Source organism: Vidua chalybeata, chromosome 2 (genome assembly GCF_026979565.1).
Source record: "Vidua chalybeata isolate OUT-0048 chromosome 2, bVidCha1 merged haplotype, whole genome shotgun sequence".
NCBI classification, from domain to species: Eukaryota; Metazoa; Chordata; class Aves; order Passeriformes; family Viduidae; genus Vidua; species Vidua chalybeata.
Window position 1 is genome coordinate 97,129,696 of NC_071531.1, and position 22,004 is coordinate 97,151,699.

The following is a 22,004-nucleotide window of genomic DNA, read 5'->3' on the forward strand; positions in this document are numbered from 1 at the left end:
GCATGGCTGCAAAAGGAGCAGCATCAGAAAGGCTGGCAAATGTTCAGCAAGGAAAAAACTTACTCTGAGAAAAGGTACAGACTTCAGGAGGGGCAGAGGCAAAAACCAGGGGAAAGAAGACCAAGAGGGCTTGGGCCCGCTCTCTTCCACACTTAATAGCATTTGGTTCTAACATGTAATTTGGACTAACAGACGAATTCTTTCCTGTGGTTTGATGGATGTTAACATCCCCTTTTTTTGTTATTCTTTAATAATGTATTACATAACATTCTGATACACTAATTACCACCTCATGTCATAGCAATTTTATTAAGAGCTTATACTTACAAATACCAATTCTGAAACGATTTCAGGACTTTCTGCCATTTTCTCTGAACTACGCTTGTTGAAGCACTGGCAGCACGGTCTGACACCGCTCCGTGCACCTTCCAGTAACAACACATCTCTACACAAAGCTGTCTCGTGAGCCCTGGGAGTCAGGCATGGATTCTTCTTGCGTTTAGTCTCAAAGACTTGTAAACAAGTTACTTTTAGCACACTAGGTTGTGATTAAACACTGGTAACACAGCCCTATTACGTTCCTGTACCTGCTACAGTTCCAAATCCAGAAGCAATGCTAAGAGAGAAAAATTCCTTTATACCAAGTAATGGAAAATTTGTTAACTATTCTGCAGTTAGTGTTTGCTCATTAATACGTTATCATCTCACCAGGCAAGACTTGGAACCATGAGGTATTTTTCTGTATAAAATTGCTAATGCCATCAGGATTGTCCAAATGGGATCATCATCATTAAAAAGATTACATGGTGAGGAAAGTGATTACGACAACATCTCAGTAGAAGGATTACTAATCACAAGTAGAATCCTGGTACAAATCTCATTCTCTGTATACAAGAAAGGACACAAAATCTTTTTAACATAATTTATATACATTTATGGCTTTATACAACAAACTGTCAGGGATTGTTCTCATGTGTCTGTAGAAGTACATCAGGCACTTTTTCTGAAAATATCCACGTATGAATTTTAATTTTGCAATGTGACTAAGTCAGAGCAGTGAAGCGTTGAAGAGCTGTCACACCACTTGCAAATAGAACTAGCAGTATGTACATGCCAGTCTCTCAGATATTGCTGGTTTGTGGAACACCTTCAAAAAAGAGGCCAGTTTTCATGTCAAATAATTTGCTTCTTGCTTGCATAAACCATGCTGCATCTTACATTATGATTACTAAAATAATAATAATAATAATGAGAATACCTTATTTAAAATCAGTCATAAATTAAGAATCCTAGCAATTTCATAATGAAAATAGGAATTTCAAATCAGTAAAAAAATAAAAAAGTACTAACATACATCCAGTGGTTTAACAAGTGCAAATTTTATACTGTTTTATAATTGGTCCAATTTTAACTTCTCAGGGATGCTCTGTTGACCAAAGCCAATAATAAGCAATATGATTTTTGCTTATAAGTGTAGGCAAACTGTCAGTTTATCAAAGCAGAGCTTTCCAATTAATGCATCTACTACCTAAACATATATCATATAGCTATATTATGGAAACAATACATCTTTATATTTAAAATATCTCAACAGCTCTATAATACAATAAACTTTTAATAACAGTACAAACCAGAGAAAAGTCAAAAACAAGGCTGCATAGGTAAGATCATCTGCACAATTCACAAACCAATCATTTACAACAATTCTGACAAACTAAGTTACTCCAGAAACTTGGTACTTTTACTGAAAAAGGATTTATAACTAGAGGTCACATAATGTTTGTTTTCAAGGCAGACAGCATGCTCCTTCACCAACTTCACAGTATTCCAGAATTACAATTGCAAAACATTAGAATGGCACCACAAAAAAAAAAAAAAAAATCCATACAAATGAACAAAAAAAACCCCTCAAAATTAAAAAAAAAAAACCCAAACCCCCAAAAATGCCAAATAGACCATGCAGCCCAAATCTCTGATTACCTACAACCGTTTTCTCACAATAATTAAAAGGGCTTTCTACAGACTGTTGTAATTAAGGTAAGGCTACATTTATGTTATTCATAGGTATAAAAGGAAAGGAATAAAATAGCTGTTTACAGGAAGTTATACAGTAGCAGTAAATAATAAACAGGAGGTATATTGTTAAATGTAGCATGTTCAGCTGCATCCCCATGGAGCATAGAATTGATTACTGCTTTCTTTGCATGCAGAAGTGGATTTTATGACAACTTTGGCCTATGTGTATCAGTGCCTATTTGGGAGCAAACATTTTTGCACATGCAGCAGACAGAATGATCTTCAGAAACCCCTGTATGAGCCCTCTACTTGCTCCACTGCCAGGATTTACTACCATATTTCAGAGACTAGGCATTTGATGGTGAAGATGCTACTGGAGGGATTTGCCTGCAAAAGCAGGTGGCTTCATTGAGGCTTTGGCACTAAGAACATTTTATTTTGCTCAAAACAAGTTCAAATACCAATTTCACGCTGGGGAAGACCCTGTGTCACATCAGCCTCTGGAACTGCCTGACAACCATAATAGTGTATCTAGAAAAGTAGGACCCACAGTAATTAATAGTGATTTAAGCCCAACAGGGAGGTAAATGCTAGCACATCAATAAATACATTGCAGAGCCTTAGGAAAATCATAACAAGATCATTAAATATATGGCTTGTTACTAAACATCATTTACTTGGCATGTCCTGTTTCCTTCTCCACCATACACCATCACTACAGGGAAGATGAGTTTCAATTAGGACATTTCTGGTTGTGAGTTATTTATACAAAAGAAAAATCAGTGTAAAAATATTTGTTTCTCCCCTTCTCCATAACAGCCAGCCCTAGCAAAAAAAAAAAAGCTGTTAATTCTGTCAGTGCATAAAAAAAGCTCCAAGGATTTCTGCAACACAAATGTTGTGTAGCAACCAGTGAAAAGACAGGTGAGGCCTCTTATTCATACATCCATGAAAACTGCATCATGCAATTACAAAAAATCAGAAATCACTTATTCTAAGACCCAGTCCTGAAAATGCTCAGGTAGCTGTCAGTGTGCTTACTCCAGCAAGACCAGGTTTTTCCACAGAAACAAGATCACTGTTATTAATGCTCTCCCCTACCCTAAACCTCATGCATTTGTATAACTTTGCCACTTACTTTATCTTTCTTTTTGAAAAAAGTAATGTTTGTCCTGCAATAAGGTCAAAGTTTTAGTCTCCCACTCAAAATTAGCATTTTTGCTTCTTCAAATCTACTGCTTTACAACAGAAACACTGATAAACCCTACAACTGGTAATAATTAAAACAAATGACAAGTTTGTCATTAATTTTACTACAATTACAAATTTTCCGCAAAAGGTCCTGCTCTTGAGTGCACAAACATTATGAGACCTCCGTGAAATAAATATAAATGTGAAGCATTGTACAAGCATCTTAACAATGAATACTTAACACTTTGTGGTAGTTAAAATGGTAATAGAAGCAGATGACATTTCTAAAAATGCATATATAAAACTGATTAAATATTTCTAAACATAAAGTTGTCTATATTTATACATCGCACAACAAAAAAAGGGACAGAAATGTTTTGTATTCAAGATCCTTATTAAGCTTTTCCATTATTAGCACTCCCAAGTGCTAGGGAAATTTATAAAAACATGTACTTAATCCAGTTAAAATACTGTACAAAATGAAGAGGTTATGAATGCTGCCAGATCTCAGATTTATTTTTTTTTAAGTTGCCTATGTAACAAAAGTAGATTTTAATTATAAGAAAAATAGCTTGGAAAGTATTCCAAAAATTATCTTAAGCCCAACAATAAAGTGATTAATCTGACAATGAAATCCAGATATATTCTTGCAAAAATTTACACAAATACAGGTAACTTATCAAATGGCATTTAACCTACTGTTTGCTTTGAATAGTCAGTGAGTTTAGTAGGATCATATTTAACAGGCTATTCTATTTCCATATGAAATGTGTGGCAATTTTGAGTAAAATAACACAGTTCGTACTGCTGCAAGGCAAGTCCACAGTTATCTCAATTCATCAAAACACAGGTAACATCAACAAAGGTTAAACTTACTTAGGGTATGAGATCATCACAGTATTCTTACAAAAGTTTATAAACTTTTCTTAGACCAAAACAGATAGTCTTAAAAAACAATTCTTCTTCTACAGATCATACTGTACAAAACTGAAAGCACAACATGATGTAAGTAAGAGTCTTTGCTGTGATTATATGGTGTAGTGAATTTGGCACTTCAGAGTAATCAAATTTCCAATGGCACAGTTCTTATCTACAGCAGCACATAACCTGCAAACCTTGGGCAAACATCCTGTACAGGAAAATGCTCTCTCTGCTGCCAACTCTGATGAAAGGAAGGCAAAAGGCAAAAAAAAAAAAAAAAAAGACCCCCAAAAAAGTTAGTGCATGCGCACAGCTTTGTCAAGAAACTTAAAAAGAAAGGTGAAGGACATCTTTGTACTGCTTTTCTCAGTTCCTGCTGTCAGACAAGTCTGGAGAATTTAACCATAGCCTAGGAAGAAAGAAAAAACAACAGAAACAACAAATTAACATTCACAACAGATGAGTAAATCTGTTAAAATATGCTCAAGCTAGCTTTAAGATATTTAAATGGAGAAAAAAAAAAGAAATATTCATTACTGGCTAGTAACCAGTAAGTTTTTTGTTTAGAATATCGATGACAAAACATTAGCACTCCACATGAAGTAAGAGAAGTTGGTACTTGACAGTCCTAATGCACCAGTACAAACCTGATTCTCAAACTAACAAAGGACTGGAAAGTGACTGACTGTTACCAAGGGAGTTCACATGCCAACACAGAAGAACTCCCAGATTTTAAGCATCTTGACATTTCTTTATTTTCCCTTTAGCTGTTTTGCAGATTTATTATAAAAAGCACAGCTTACCTCCTACTACATCCTAGCCTGACACCCAACTGTGTGTGGTTGTCTTTACGCTGTGCTGAAAACTTTGGTTAGGCAATACACTGTCAAAGTTAAAATCTAACGTTTCTCCATCCATAAGGTCATTACGGATAATCGACTCCATGTCACAGTCCAACCGTTCAATTAACATGTCATCTAAGTCACTGGGAAGCTTCTCCTGGTGGAGGGAAACAATTCCCACCCTCCCGTAGCCATTGCAACTGTTAACAGGGGCATACGGATTCATGGCATTCATCTGCATCGGGTGACTCATAGGCACTTGTAACGAAGTCTTCACTGTCGACAGGCGATTTAGCCCTGATGTGTGTGACATGGTGTTCACTGTGTGTGACAAGGCACGGCCGTTGACTGCAGGCGCTGGCTGGTTATGTCCCTGGTGAGGACGGGCATTAGGGTTCATCATTTTGTTGTGGGGTGGCTGGCTGCCATAGTTCGGCACCACCGAGTTGGCGACCATCAGCACACTTTGGCCCAGCGCCCTGCCACCAGCCTGGGAAACACCAGCATCCACTGATGCCAAGATATCATTGTGCGGTGGAGAATCGGAAGTCAGTAACTCCTTCAGAAGTCCCGCAGGACAGTTGTATTGGCTCATCGATCCATAGCTTGATTTACTGTCTTGGAGAGTCTGCATAGGAATCTGGGACAAAGAGCTCATGCTAGCTTGAGCGTAAGTGAATTTCCTGTAGTCAGGATTTGGTGAACCTATACTTGTGGTCGAGGATGCGAATGAGTAACCTGGCGTTTGCTGCATCAGGGTGCCAGATGAAGACTGGGTTGACACAGTCATTGATGTATTCGGTGACAAGAGATTGAGATTATCCAAAAGATTTTCCATGTTCTCAGAATTACTCATTTCTGAAAGGCTTGGTAGAGTAGAAGTCATTTTGGTGGTTGATGATGGGTATACCATGGAGTGCACATCCCCATCTCCAAGGTCATCTTGCTCTGGCAAAATAGGAGAAAGTCTTCCACTAATTGTGCTAGCATTAGAGCTCGTTCTAGGTCGAAATGTACTCCAGTTATCAAAGTCATCATTACTGTGAGAGCTGGGACTCGCAGGCCACTTTGAGAACTGTGATCCGGGGCTGTCACCATTTCCCTCCTGACCAGACTGAAGGGCTGCTTTTTTCTTGGCAGCTCTGCCTCTGCTTTTGGCAAACTTGCTGTTGTTATCCATGGATGCTGCTCGCCTCCTAGGAGATTTGCCACTCTTCCCTCCTTCGGGATTGAGCATCCACCAGGAACTCTTCCCTGTTCCTTCATTCTGTACTCTGATGAACTTGCTGTGCAGAGACAGGTTGTGACGGATTGAATTCTGAAAAATAGAATAGCATGTAAGAAATGGAGAAGACACGCATCTTTTATGGCATACTAACACCTGCTTTTGTAAGCATACTCTCATTTTGTTAGAAAACACAGGGGTAATCATTAAATAAGAAAACATGCCAGCCTGGAAACCTGTTTTATCTGCTCATCGCTCTGAACTGGCTGAAACAAGCTTGCAAAGAGTCGCCATGTCAATTTGTCTGTCATTTGCTTCCATCGCATCTGACATTATAAGAAGTTCAATAAAACCGTTCTGAAATAAAAATTCCACATAAAGGAGAAAAAATAAGCCAGAAGATCAAGAAAACGACTGAAGTGAGTCAACTGATGAGTGAACCTGACTGTATTTATGGATTTTTTAAAATTATTATTTTATGCAAAGTTCAGGAATACTAGATCCTGTTCTATGGTCCTTCTAATGGATTCTCATCCTGCACATCCCAAAATCCTACAGAAACGCAACACACAAACTGTCACTATTGTCACTGAGCATTAGTGAGGTTTATATCGCTTGTGTTATGTGAGAAAATACATATAGAAAACCAGTTGAGGATTAAGTTCTAATTTTTATAAGTATACATCATAAAATGCCTAAGAAATCATAGAATATAAAGGTATGTAAAGAACATAGACAAGCTTGTAATGAAACCCTCAGTCTTAAAAGCATAATTCTCTTTCAAAATCAATGTTTTAATATGCAAAACTGACTCTTCAAATACCTGAGGGCAACAGATATCTTATGCCAAGAATGGCCAGAGGTACTGGAGCTTTTTTTTGGCCTCCTCAGCCATGAGTAATGTTTCATGTTTTGTTCTTAAATACAGACAAATTAAAAAAAAAAATCCAAAATGGAAGGCCACAGGCTGACCTGTTAACAAGAGACTAATCTTTGCACTACCAAGCTGTAAAAAACCCTATTTTGCTCATATCATTTTCTGCTGAGCACATGTAAAAAACATTGTATCAACAGAAAAGTTTTCCTGCATCTTGACACAATTGCTAACAAAAGGCCACAAGTTCAAAGAGTGCTGAAACAGGCAGCCATACATGTTAATAGAAGGTTGAGACAGTACCATGATCTATGCTAGGACTGCATTACATGCAGAACAAGGAGAAGGGAACCACAAAACAACACATGAAATAAATGTTTAAAACCAGAAATTAGACCTCAATGGCAGAGAAATCAGTAATTTACTACCTGACTTCCATTCAGAGTAATTTTCAGCAGCTTGTCTAAAGATCTTAAGTAGGCGTTCCAGGCACGAACAGACATCTCACAGCTTAAACCAGAGACAAAAGGCTCAAATTCCCTGCAAGAGCCATTATATGTTTTGGACCATGGAAAGCAGAACAGACAAAGCAGGACTGGCCATCTGCAGAGCTCAACAGAAGTGGTTACTCTGGGATAACAGAGGACACTTTCAGTAGATGAGGGCAGCAAGGAGGTGTTACAGTCCTGCAACACCTTACAGGTGCTACTGACTTGAGTCTATGCCCCCAGAAGCACAGCTTCAGCCCAAACTGGGGCACAAGACACTCCCTAACACCAGAAGATGGCAGAGCATGGCCTCAAGGCACTGACTGTTCAACCAGAACAGCACTGAGTCAAACCATGTGCCTAAACTCAGAAACCTTTCCAGCCTCTCCTCCGAAGAACCGTCTTTACAAGTTGTCCCAGTTAAACAGACACCATCAAAAATTCCCCATCCCTGGCAGTATCCAAGGCCAGGCTGGATGGGGCTTGAAGCCACCTGGTCTAGTGGAAGGTAACCCTGCCCATGGCAGGAGGGATTGGAACCAGATGGTCTTTAAGGTCTCTTTCAGTCCAAAGCATTCTACGACCCTATGATGCCTCTATGATTTGAGTGTTTCCTTATTCAATTTCAAATGGAAGCCATTCTCCTAGAAACTGTAGGACTGTATATCTCTTCACTTCAGGTAATCTTACAATCAAAATACTATCTCTGATCTAGCAACAGGGTGCTAGGGAAGGCCTTGGAATTTTATTTGCACCAGGTGCAGCTAACACATAGGGAGGGTAAGCCTGGAAATCCATCTTTGGACTTGCCCGCAGCCCCAGGGGCTGGCCGAGAAGCCTTGTGAGGCCAGCCTGGCACAGCTCGTTGTTTTCAATCAAGGGCCACAGACGAATCTGCGGCTGACACAAATCCAGCTCTACAAATGTTGCAAGAAAGTTGCTCTGAGCAGCTGTTGATTAAAAAACCTCCTGCGCCAGTTCATTTTTTTACTGTATTTTGTAAACATACCCGGTTGGCTCAGGATCACTGTTTACTATCAAAATAGTCATATCAAACACACGAAAAACATCGGTCAGGGAAAACACTGTGATGAGGCTCAGCTCCCTCTTCTCTGCTACACAAGTGTTAAATATTTAAGAAATCGCTGTTATTCCTTAGTCATCAAAAATGTTATAATCTGGTATTATTGTACCGAGGACATTTGAGGTCGCTCTTTGAGTAACAGAGCTGTCTCCTAACTCTGCCAGCAATGAAAAAAAATTTTCCTAACAGGAAAAGGTTTGCGGCCCAGAGCTTGTTACATAAATTCCTGTTTTTCACGCAGCCAGTAGGACATTAAAGAAGCTATGATTTACTAACTTGGAAAAAGTGTTGAAGAGGTAAATCTTGTGAAAATATGCACTGCTGTTAATGATGTTGTGTCTACAAATCCTTGCCAGATGCAAACATGACCTGATAAAAAAGTATAGTTTCAGCAGTGGATCTTGGCAGCTGGAGGAGTGGCGCAGCTGTTAGTGGCTGGGGCGCGTGGCGGCACCACCAGCCCCAGCATGCTACGGAGATGCCTTCAGCCACGAGTCTCACCTAGACTTCGAAGCAAAGCTTCCCAAAACCTGACCTGAGTAACTCCAAAAGCAAGCATCTGCATTTTGAAGTGAGTCTTTGCACAGCAGCAGTTCATGCCACATCGCACTGAGCATAACTGCACTGGAATTTTATCAAAATCTGGGTCAGGATGGCAGCAGGGCTGCTGCCACCTGTGGAGTGCTTCCTGGGATTGAGTTTTTGCCTCTGAGATAAAGTAAACTTGCTTCAGCATTCAGACCAGGAACTGTGGATATGCTTATTACTACTTTCTGATTTAAGACTCAAAATATGCAAAACTGGTATCAGCTACATGCAATGTGAAGAGCACATCCCGGCTAATAAAACTCATGAAGCCAAGATAATTATTCCCTTGAATCTACATATTTATATAATTCAGCTGTACTTCTGACATTTCCAACAACTCTACCAATATCCAACACTGCATTTAAACGCAAGATATAAATAGCAAAACACACCACTTAAGTTAAACTTGACTAATTGCTGAGAAAAATCATATCCCTATCCCAAATGAAGTTGAGGTATTTAATTTTTTTTTTTTTAGTAAATTGGGTTGGTGTTTCACTAAACACCTGAAAATTCAGTTGCTCTGTTAAACTTGACAACATTGTACTTACTGAAGTGAGACCATCCAGTGACACTTGGCCATCTTTCTTCCACCCCAGACCTTGGAGCACCAAAAGCAGAGGGAAGCAGAGCTCCCCTTTAACCCAACTGCAAACCTCTCCAAATAGGACCTAGCTGTGTATTTGTGATTATCCGAGGTGCTGCAAAACCCCAAATTTGTAGAAGCACCTACAAGTGCTCATGGTCTCTCCCGCCCTCATACTTTCATCCATGGGCACAGGCAGATCTCATCCCACCAGAGTGCCATGAGAGCCACCAAAAGGGAGAGTGAGGAATGGGTGTGAGAATCAATACACTTTACAAAAACAGGTGTGTTTGCTATCAAGTTGTATATGCTGACAGCATTGCAATAAAGCACGCCACGGCATCTCAGGGAGATGTAACAAGTAACTAGTAACAAAGGTAGGAAAGAGTTGGCCTCTGGAAGCAGATGCAGTCATAACAAACTGGGAGGCCACAGGAGCAACACTGCTTCTGTAACACATAGGTCTAGGATTTCCATTAAAATTAACAGTCTAACGACTGCCCACCAAGTTTTCATTCAGATGACATCCCAGGAGTCCACTGCTTTCCACACCTCTTCCAAGGGGATGGCCCACACAAGTTGCCAGCTTGCTCTACCATCAGCTGTGGTAGCACATCCTGTTAATGACAGCTTACTGCATGTTTCTGAGCCAGCACAATCTCCTTGTGGTGACAATACCAAAGCGTAAGTTTCACAGCAGAGAAGTGGAGACCCCCAGCCCCCCAGGATTTCAATATGCTCTTACAGAAGACATTCAACCTGTCTCTCTAGGTCTTTGTACAGGGACTCTACAGCAGGTCCAGATGTTCACATCATCCTCCTCCTGGAGCCTCACTGGCAAGAGCCACTCTAAGAAGTCATTAACACTCCTAGGAAAGTGTGCAGAGGCCAGGAAGTTCTCCAGCACACTGGCTCAGAGCTCATTCAGCATTGACAGCCGGACAGCAGCAGCAGAGGCTATCAATGGCAAGTGGCACCACACAGCATCTATCCAAGGCTACGTTAGATCATGCCTGGCAAAACAGGCATGTTTACCTGCAATAGCTACACCGCCTGCACCTGTTTTGCTGTGGTTTCCAACTGCGCTGCCAAATTTATGGCGCTTGTATGAAGAGCCCAAGAAGGAAAGAAAACACTGGTAACTCCAGACCTACTAGAATTTCCTTTGGTACAACAGTCTGGTGTAAGGCAATCCTGTTTGTCTTACCTAATAACCATGAAATACAAAATGTTCAGATGCCGATGCTGCACATGGAGCTTGGATTTGCCTCAGAGCTAGTGCTGGACAGCCACAAGCACTTGGTCTACAGACAGCACACATATTCTGACACTACAATGTTCACCAACACAACCACACTGCAGTGTCAGAGGCCTCAAATGCTAATGAAACAGCTAATTTTGCCACTCGGTTGTGGTATTTTTTTATTACAGCTCAGAAACCTTCTCTGTTGTCCAATAAGAGTATGGACAGAAAGCATGTCACTTAGCCTCAGGTCAAAGAGTCATATTTAGAAGATGCTGGAAACTTGCCACCTGCAGCTGCATGAAGGTGGAAGGGCAGGATTTCCTCCCAAACAGGTCATGCTGTTTTGGGTCCTTTGTTCCTGGGGTGGTGCTTTTGTTTGACTTCATTTTTTCTCCTACACTGTTAAACAGTTAAGAAGTATCAGCTGAAAGAAGTGAAGAAATAATTCTCTCATCCTAGGGGGACCTTGCACTGTTTCTCTGTGCTTTCCATTACATCTGGTGGCATATTAGGAGTCTTTCCCAGACCACTACCTATGAAACACCACCTCCAAACATGGAGACACTTCCATAAACTGTTCCATGTGGTAAGATTTCAGCAATGCATCCCTTTTTCCATGTATGAATATACAAGGACAGGACGGAGTGCATGTTTTTGCTATATGGTTGCTACACGTCTCCTGAACACAAAGGGGCTTCCTATGGCCATATGTCAGTGGCATTAATCTAAGTCCTGTACATTCTGCATTCAAGTTCACAGATTTATACAATCCTGTGATTCCTTCTCATAGCTGTCAAAGACTAAAAAACTTTGAACACTGAAGGTGCTTGGCCATCCTCCAGTGCATCCTGCTGCCACTGGGAACTGGAGGGGATTTCTCAACCACTGGAGTGTTTTTCTCTGGATCATGGTAACATGCAGGAACAGAAAATGCATACCCAACTTCAGACATTGATGTTTAAGACTTGGCTGTCCATGACTACATGTCAGAGTGGGCAGCTCTGTTGACATGTATTTGAGTAATTCCCAATTGCCATACCCTATATATCCTCATCCTACACAGACTCCTTGAAAGCACTTTACTATAATGGCAGTTTGGACATTTCTAATGATATGATAGCACTGCCTACTCTCCCTACAGGCATTTTGGAAGAATGAAAGTAAAAACCATAAATAAGGTTCACAGTATATAAAGTGTGCACACAGGACAAGCACACACCTGGACACTGTTCCACATATGATGACCCCAACCAAAACTTCTAACCACTCTTACATTTTCTGTACCTCCAAGAGAGAGACAGGGCCACAGCCAGGATAACCATCACCTACACCAGTGTCAATACTGTGTTTTGTAACTACATTTATTTCTGTGAGCACAATACAGACATGATGTATCATCAACACATACAGACCAAATACATAGACATTTGCTAGGATTTCAAAGCCAAAGAAACTACGTGACACTGGCTAGGGAAAAAAAAAAGGGAAAAAAGGGACAAAATAGCTTCATCGGGATAAATAATGGCCATCAGGATAAATAATTTATCAACTTCATTTATCACAGCATTAAAAGTTGTAAAGTGTAGAAAAATACATATCAGATAAAAAAAATTCAACGATAGCAGAGATAACTATTTTTGGTGATCCAGACAAATTCTAATACTGCCTTTACAAAACTGATGCTGCAAGCTTTCTACTCCAACAGATGGAAAACAAGTGTTTGACAAATATAAGGGTTCCATATTTGTAAATAAACATTTCTGTTTTCCACAAATATGAAACATATATATGCATATATACAGCTCATGATGAAGCAAGTTCATCAGTGACACAGGAGGCCAACAAGGAGACCTCAGTGAAGAGGAATGTTTCCAAGTCAGAATGCCCTTCAAACTAGGGCTTCTTCTCTGCTCTCCTTAAGCACTCTCAGACCTCTGGCCTTCACAAGCAGCATGTGCAATTATGTCAGTAACACAAAATCAGGAAAGCAGGAGAACTTGTGAATAACCTGAGGGACCAGATGCTATCACAGAAAAGCTGGTAAAGGACTCAATAAAACATCAGAGGTCAGGGAAATAATCAGTCTTTCAAACCAGTCCTACAAAATATTGCCATTGCACGTACAAAAGCCTGCATCTTTGGTTCAGGAAAGGTGAGGGAACACCTGCATTATGCCAACACCAGACCGAAAGGATGACAGCGCAGTTGAGGTGAGCACTGTGCACCACTGCTAAGGTGTGCCCATCAAAGGGGTTAAAAGCATTGGAATCATCTGTAGTCCATCAAGCCCTGAGGAAGCCTGCTGTAATCATGGCGAGCAGATAGCCCTTTTACAATTATTCACTGTGAGCTCTAATGCAGTGACCAGGAATGTGACTCCGCAGGGACGCAGGCACCACACAGCCATAACGGTCTGAGGAAAAGCTGTCCTCAAATGCAGAGCAAAAGCAGGTTATTGCAAGGAAAACATGGATCACAATTATAGGCAAAGTTCATTAAACTGAAAAAAAAAAAATTAAGTAATAACGTAGCAGTTCATCCATACAATGCCAGAATGACTAACAGCTCAAAATTTTATTCTGCAGCTATAGTGAAGAGAGACTAAGCGGTGTTTATTTTTTTTTTCAGCCAGTGGGAATAATTATGATCAGTAGAACAAAAAATGTTAATCACTCGTTTCCTGTTTAACAGACAGCCTGCTTCACCTCTGCCACTCTCCACTGTTACACCCAATTCATCACAAAGACTACAGCACTGTTTATAGAAATCTTTCCCCCCAGCTCTTTTTCTTTCTATAATAAAACTGCCTTTTATTAACATTTGTTAGCTCTAATGAAGAGGTACAAAAGTGTATAGATGCTAAATATATCAATGCTAATTAGACTAGCATATCATCTTAAAAGGAACACTGGAAATATGTTCTTACCAATTAGAAGCAATAAGGTCAGAAGTAGACCAAGGTCTTAAGTGCAAATTACAGAGGTGAAAGTAGTAGAAAATAGGGTTGATTTTTTGCATTAGCCTTTGAAAGCACGCAGAGAACTTCCAAGAAAAAAAAACACAATCAAAAACCCCAGATAGGATTACTCAAAAAGCTTTAACTGGTTAAGTGAAACAGCTGTAAAGATCCCTGCCTGAGAAGCCACATAAGTTTTACAGACTAAAATCCCTGCATTATGACCAAAACAGATCTCTGCCACTTGTCTAGGTAAAGGCACAAGCAAACCTAGACCTGTATGTTTGGTTTCAGCTGGTTACTTTGCTAGGGAGCCGCAGATGTTAATTTTCATGAATTAAGGCCATTTGCTTCCACAAAACCACGGATAACCTAAAGGGTTGGAATGACTGTCAGGACCTGATGGATTTACAAGCAATGTGCTGCCCACAACAGTTGAAAATGAGTTAAAAGTGAGGCAGGTAAAGCAAAGCAGGATGTACTAGAGACATGGGCTATGTTCATGGCACTTGCCCCATGCACTGTGCTGCCCGTGGGCTGGCCATGCCTGGAGAAGCTCGAGATCTGTCCGTATTTCTTGCCTTGAGAAGCAACATACCAAAGGGGATGTACAGATCCAACAGTATAAAAAGTTCTGTTGACTGAGCCTTTGCATAGAATACAAAAAAGGAAATGTATCTCCTTATTACACTTGTATTAGTACAACAGAGGCAGTCTTTTCATTTAGCAAAGAACTACAGGACTCACATTTGTGGATGTCACTGAATATCAGTTTTTCAGAAACAAAGAGTCAATGAAAGCAGCAAGCTTCCTCTGCAGCAGGGTTAGCTGTGCCCCACAGGAAATCCCTGGCTTGAGGAAGCTGCAAGACTTGTGAAAAGAAGGGCAAAGCCTTTTATTTACAGGCTGAACAATATCTTAAGCTACATCTCACTATGATTTGATCTTTATTTTGACTATAACAAGTGCAAGGATATACTAGCAAAATTTTATACAGTCCCCCAAACTACTAAAAGAAAACTAAAACAAAGTTAAATGGAATTTTTTGTTTGGCTTAGGTCATCTTTAGAAACTATTTAGCGCATCTAATGGTTAAGATGCTGAAGGTTTCATATTTGTAAGGGGACAGTGTCAGCTTAAAAATAACAACTACACCATGAATTTCACCTAGTGTTGTAAATATCTGATGTTGATGTAGTAAACAAGAGAAACTGAGGAAAGAACAAAGTGACATTCCTGTTTCCCTCAGTTTCTTTTGCATCTGAAGTCCAGTACATAGTCACTGTTTTACTATTTGTTTCCTCTAGCCAATTTATCCTTTATCTGTCTTAAACATGAAAAGAAAATACCATTTGCCTGCTAACAAAGCAGTAGCAGAAAAGAACTGATTTCTTACATCTTTATTGAAGTAGCTAAAATAGGATCATATTTAAGTTGTCTCTAAACTCCTGCACATCTGCAAATAGGTAAAGGATATTGCTTTATACACTCAATATTTGTTCATTTCTCTTTGTGTTTTTATACTCCAAATTCACAAGAAGCAATTATACATCTTCAATTACTCCTCTCTGTACATCCCAAAGAGGCACCACATAAATTAGGCATTATGTTTCTCCCCAGCTTCTTAGAATACAGTTTGCCTTGGTACTTATTTTCCCCCACCACAGAAGCAGGTCAGCCCACCAGCACACTCTCTTCAAGAGAGCTCTTTCCAATTCAAGTTTGCTCCCACAGCCTAGCACATTTTATGTAACACAATTTACTACTCCAAAGCCAGCAAAAAACCCTCATCCAAATTTCAGGACAGCCTTTGGCTATATTCTAGCGTGCACTGTCCCTCTTCACTGTCTGGCCACTTGCAGCCACCCTCTTTCAAAAGGTAAGGTTAATACCTAAAAGGGATTTTAGTTGATTTCCTGGGGACTCGGAAGACTCCTGTTGTGTGGCTGCACTGTTCATGCCAGCGTCTTCCTCTCAGATGCTGTTTTCTGTGATGTTCTTCAGGCTGCAGTTCAAGAATCACTGGCACTCATCACTGGGTTTTACAACATCTGCTCAGTATTATAAAGCCAGAGTTGTCCAATCTTGCAAAACATGTAGCACCATCTCTGAACAGTTACCCCCGGACAGGCTCACAGTTTTCAGTAGGCTATGAGAGGCAGAGCAGTATTCCTCAGAGCAAGATGGGCACCCAGAGGAGGGAAATCTAAAGGCCAATTTCTTCCCTCACACCCATTTTGGAAGCATTCCTACTCCCTCTCTACTGTAGGCTGTGCTCTGTACTTAAGAGACCCCTATTAAATCAAAGAACTATTTACAATCTACATACTGGCAAGTCCACATTCCCATAGAATGTCATCTGGCAACAGTGACTTAAATCATCAGCTCTGTATTTATTTGCTTTCCTCCTTCACAAACAAGAAAAGTAAAAAGGACAAGAAAAAGTAATGTTTTTAATGACAAGAATGGAATTAACAGAGTAAACCCCAAGAGCTCTGATGGACCAGCACTCATTACTATACCCCAATGTCCTTTTTTTTGAAGTAGTAAAATCTTACAATGAGAACAATGAAAAGGATGATTAGCAGCCCCATTGTGGCTTGAGATGTTTTACATACACACCTGCTGCTAGAGGGGCAGGACCCCACTGAACACAAAATAAGACAGCTTCCAGAGTGGGACACTTGTGCAAAAACGAGCTTCATTAGACATTTTGGGTGCTAGATTTCTCCTACCAACTAGGTCTAATAAATTACTCCTCATTACTATTTCTTTCCATTTGATATACACAAGGAAACTGGTCTTACCACGGGTGCTCAGAGAGCAGACCTCATTCAGTCTCCCATTCCCCTGGACAGAGCCTGACGCAGGGAAGCTCTGGGCACAAGGTGCCTTTTAACAAGGGGGAATAGGAGGTGTCCCAGACAGTAGATTGTATCACTCTTATCAGTTCAGAAAAGAAAACATTGTTTTTGAAAAGCCTCCCCTCCTCTACGCTAATCCCTCAAACCCAAAAAGCTCTTATCAACTTCCAGATTAGGCTTCCTCCTCCTAGAGGTGACAGTCTTCACGTGATGCAAGCTTCACCATCATCGCCACTATCCCCCTTGAAGAGAAGCCCACGTGTAACTGGGCAGCCTGAGCCTGCCAGCCTTGATATTCAGATTTAAGGACTGCAACAGTCAAATTCCCAATCACAAAGCCTGCCAGGGCCTCCCATCCTTTTGCCCAAAGATGAAGAAAGCAGTGGAGCTTCCCTCCAGCTTTTCCCTGATATGCATTAAAATATATTAAGGCAAAACCACAGCTGACACTGAGAGCTAAAATGCCGTAAATCCATTCAAAGGGGTGCAAGAAGGAAGTTTTAAGTTACTCCAGGGGACTTGCTCAGTATTTGTCTCCCAAGAGCTTTTGCTTCTTTCAAGTACTGCAGTTTATTTCTGCCTCTTGCAGACACTCAGAGAGAGTAGCAACACAGCCCCCTGTGCAGCTCCAAAGATGTGCAAACTCTTTAATTGAGCTGGTCAGAATGGGGCACTCGTTTCAACTATATAAATAAATAAATGAAATTTACAGGACATTAACTTACATCTGATTAAAAATAGCAGGAATGTCAGCAGTAGGAGCTGTCATTTGTAATACACACAGGAAGTTGTTTATTCTGTGGGTAACATAAAGCCCTCTTTAAAAACAAGGATGAAACAAGAAAAAAAGAAAGCATGTTTACTGAAGCCTGTTTTCCAATATTAGCTAGCCAACTTTGTTTATGAAATTTTATAATAATTTGTCATTGATATATATTTGGGATTATGTCCACAGATCTGTTAAACAGCTGGCCACTTCAGGAAACACTGAAGCCCTTGCTGCTCGTGCTTAATTTTTGGATTCTTTTCAGTTTTGAAGATATTGCAGGGAATTTTCACATATTTTCATTTGGTTTTAAAAAGAAATTAAGGTCTTCCCCAGGAAAGTCAGGTGTTTTCAAGTATTTTGTTTGTTGAGTATTCATGTAATCATAAATTACACAGAGTATTTGACAGGCCATGCCTTTCTCTGTTAAAACATTTGTTTTTACTTCTTCAGTTATTGTTTAGATCCTGGTCATAACATGCTCCAGGTTGTTTTGAACAGCAAAGAGGAAATAAGCAATATTTTAACTTATATCACACTGCAACAACATTAAATGCCTACACAGCAATATGCTGCCTATTCAGTATTTTCCACTTTCTTCCTGTCCGCTGCTGGCTTTAAACAACGAGACAATTCACAGTTTTGCAACCTGTAAAACACAGGCTCACAAGCATGCTCAGAACAAAACACAAAAAGGAGCAAGAAATAGGGCATCCAAAAAAAAAAAAAAAAAAAAAAAGAGGGGCAGAATATAAAGTAAACATATTTGCTGAAGGGTGGTTTTGAAATCACAGGAAAGCCAACAAAGCTCTTCTGAAGTCAGCTCACATGCACCCAGGCATTGCAGGTGACACAGGTGGACGAGGCAGAGCCCCAGCAAGGCACTGTTTGCCTACATTCACCCTGACACCATGGCAGAGAGTTAGGAAAGAGACTTTGAACTACGTGCCATCACTGCTGCTCAGCACGATCACGGTCTGCAGTGGATGTGATTACTAAACCCATCATGACCCCTAGAAAATGCCCTATAGATTAGAAAAAAAGAGAGGCAACATTCCAAACACCACACAATTCACACAAAACGGTCTCTGTGACAAAGTAGAAATTACAGAACTACATTTCAAAAATTTCTCAAGGATTTTTTTTCTATAGATTTAATTTGAACATTGTATTTAAAACATTCAGTTATCATGGAGAACAATTTCCATCTCTCCTCTGTTAGCTAAGTCTTAAGACTTAGTCATTTACCTAAGAAGATGAGAAATTAAGAGAGGGAGATGAAGAAAAGAAGAACATTTCTTCCAAGACTGGCTTTGTAAAAAATATTTCTTAAACTTAGTTTTGGAGCAATGAGTGAAGGATCTTCGTACCTTGAAGATATCTGCATGCCAACTGCAATTTTAAGGAAGTTTAGTAGCTCTTAGACACTCTTTTTAATAAAATTCTCAAAGCATCAGAGAAGTTTAGGACCTATCACTTTAAAACACATTCCTCAAATAATGGAAACTGGCAAAGCAGCCATGGACTTAATCCTCCTTTTTCCTCCTCTGTCAATTATTCAAGGACCCCACATTCACTCATCCACCGCTGTCTACTTCCTTCAATGCCAAGCATTTCTGGGGCATCTGATATGGAAGTGCAGTGTTATCTTGCACAAAGTTTTCATAACAGCAGCAGCCATCTCGCACACACATGTATACATATTCAACATACTTGACTCATTTTCCAAGAAGAGTAGTAGCTAATTTTGACAAGGAAAAGTACAAATCTCTGTGTTCCACAGCTCTTTTAAAAAATGAAGTAATATTTTAAACTTGAAAGAGTGGGTTTTTTTCCAATTCTCACCTATTTCTATTTCTATTTTTGTGTAAAGGTTTTAAATATGAAAACATTCAAGAAAAAGCACGAACAACCAAAATATTAAGATACATATTCACCTCTAAGGAGAATTGAAGAGAAGCCTATGATTTGTACAAATCCCCTGGCTGCAGTGATTTCTGTGCAGTGTTGTTGGTTAACAAACACCACAGATACCTGTTAAAAGCAGATTTAAAGGCCTTTTTACCTTAAGAAAGGACTTGCCAGAGAGCAGCAGTGACAAGGCACACCACAACTTTTGCATCAGCTTGCTTGACTCCTCTACACTGCCACAGAGGCTGCCCACAACTCAAACAGCCCTAACCATGTGGATTTCTAATTTTTTTTATCAAGTCTATTGACAAACTCACATCCTTTCTATTGTAGGTGTTTTCAGCTTGTAGTCCACATACTCTTAGGGGCTCCAAAATACTTCTAAAATCCCTCAGAAGGCAGCCAGGGGAGGTAGTGGCAGTCAAATGTCCTCTGTCTGTTTGCATTGGGCTTTCCTGTAATCCTGGCTTAAACACACGTGCACCACAGGAAGAAAACAGACAATTTTAAGTTGCTGACTCTAGAAAAAGAGCAAGAACCATCTAAGATTAAACCTGGCCCCAGACTTCGTCAAAAGGTTGACTTAAAGGATAAAGCCAAAGAAGATTAACTCAAGAACGATGTCAAAGTACACTCAAACAGCAACAGCTTCTTGACAAACACTGAGGGGTTGTAAAAACCAGAACATTTAAGAGGAGGATTCATAACCCTGTGGTCTGCACCTGAAGGAAAGCTCTCCCAGTCCAGGTTCTGGCACCTGGTAAACTCCAGCAAATGGTTCTGGTGTAATGATGCAGCACAACTCACCGAGCCCATAACCAGAAATGCGGACAACCCAGATTACTTCAGAGTACAAAAATCCTCCAAGAGACACACTGCCCAGTGGAGAAGGTGGCATTGCCATTCTTCCATGCACTATGGGACCAGCCAGTTTTCCTTTCATCTGACAGCAGTCCGGGAGAGACGCAGTAGCAAAGAAGTGCACAGTTCATCCACTGGCAATGTTAGCAAGGAACAGGGACAGAGAGAAATGCTTTGGCTGCCTCTTCTCACTCCTGCTATGAGGGGCAATAGGCATTTGGAATTACTTCTATAAAAAAACCTATCAGCTCCTCACACAGAGGGACCATCAAGAACAGGTCACAGGTCAAGAAGCTCTACCAGTTTGTGGTTGTCTTCCCAAGAGAGTGAAAAAACATGATGAAAATAGTCCCCACTAACACTGCCAACAGAGAAGACAAGGGCTTTAAAGACAGTGGCCTGTATTATACAGCAGTTTCATCACAGCTGCTTGACAAGCCACAGTAGATACCAGTCACTCTTGGTGGGAAAGAGTATCGACTGCCAAACCAGGAAATGCTTCCCTGAGCACTCTGGGTCATCCAGCTCCTCTGAGGCAGTCGTAGGCTTACAGGGTGGTAGGAGCATCTGCCTCTGGTAGGGGGCCTGCCGCTCAAGCTAAGCTGTTTCTGCTTCAGATGAAATGAACTTGCAACCTCAGCAGCCACTTGAAAATAGGAAAGCTGCAGCTTCCAACAGATGACCAGAGAGTGGACCATGAGAGCTTCAGCCCAACACAATCCTGATTCCCAAGCACCACCCACTAAGAAAATCAACCAATGCAAGTACAGGTTCCCCATACATAAGATACTGGTTCACACCTCTGAGGCCATCCCCTGAATCTGCACGCTACTGGGCTCAATCTCATCACTGAACAAAACCTTCCTCCTCTTTCTCCTCCTGAACACAACAAATTTTATTTCTACTGGAATGATGACATCCCCAACATGAAGACTGAGCACTGGCACTTTCCTCTGTGAAAGAACAAATTTCCCCACACCAAAAAGCTACCAGTAAACAAGTTTCAATGACTCAATATACAGACAAAACTTACCTGTGACTGAAGTCAACAGAAACTTAAACTTTCTCTATGTTCAACACACATTTTTCTATTGATGGCATTAAAATACTAAAGTTAACACTGCTAGTTAGAAAAGGCTCCAGGGAGGCCTCATTGAAGCCTTTCAGTACTTAAAGGGGGCTTTTAAAATAAGTGGAGAGTGACATTTTATAAAGCAGATAGTGGTAAAACAAGGGGGAACAGTTTTAGACTAAGAGGAAAGATTTAGATTAGATGTTAGGAAGAAATTCTTCAGATTGAATGGTGCCCTAGGCAACCTGATCTAGTGAGAAGCATCCCTGCTGATGGCAGGGGTTGAACTACAGCATCATTAAGGTCCCTGGAACTACAGGATCATTAAGGTCCCTGCCAACCATTCTCAGATTCTATGATACTCTTCCATATGAAGATCTTCTCTGCTTTGGTGAAATTTTTCCTTTGTCTATATTATGTTTAAATCTTCTTGTTTCCTTTTTTTTTTTTCCCTGAAGATTAGCTTATCATCCATTCTACAAGCCCTAAGGTAAGAGAAAAGGCAGTAAAAGC

At 40.4% G+C, this 22,004-nt stretch overlaps 1 protein-coding gene across 1 annotated transcript in view; it reads right to left on the reverse strand.

Moving 5' to 3' along the window:
* Nucleotides 1-282: 282 nt before the first annotated feature.
* The window catches only part of FOXO1 (forkhead box O1), a 60,207-nt gene continuing 38,485 nt past the window's right edge, over nucleotides 283-22,004 (reverse strand). The window contains exons 2-3 of the mRNA XM_053935812.1: nucleotides 4,932-6,288; nucleotides 283-4,537 (exon numbers count right to left, since the gene is read on the reverse strand). Coding sequence (XP_053791787.1) covers nucleotides 4,945-6,288 — 1,344 coding nt within the window. The 3' untranslated portion in view covers nucleotides 283-4,537; nucleotides 4,932-4,944. The remainder of the gene's footprint in view (nucleotides 4,538-4,931; nucleotides 6,289-22,004) is intronic.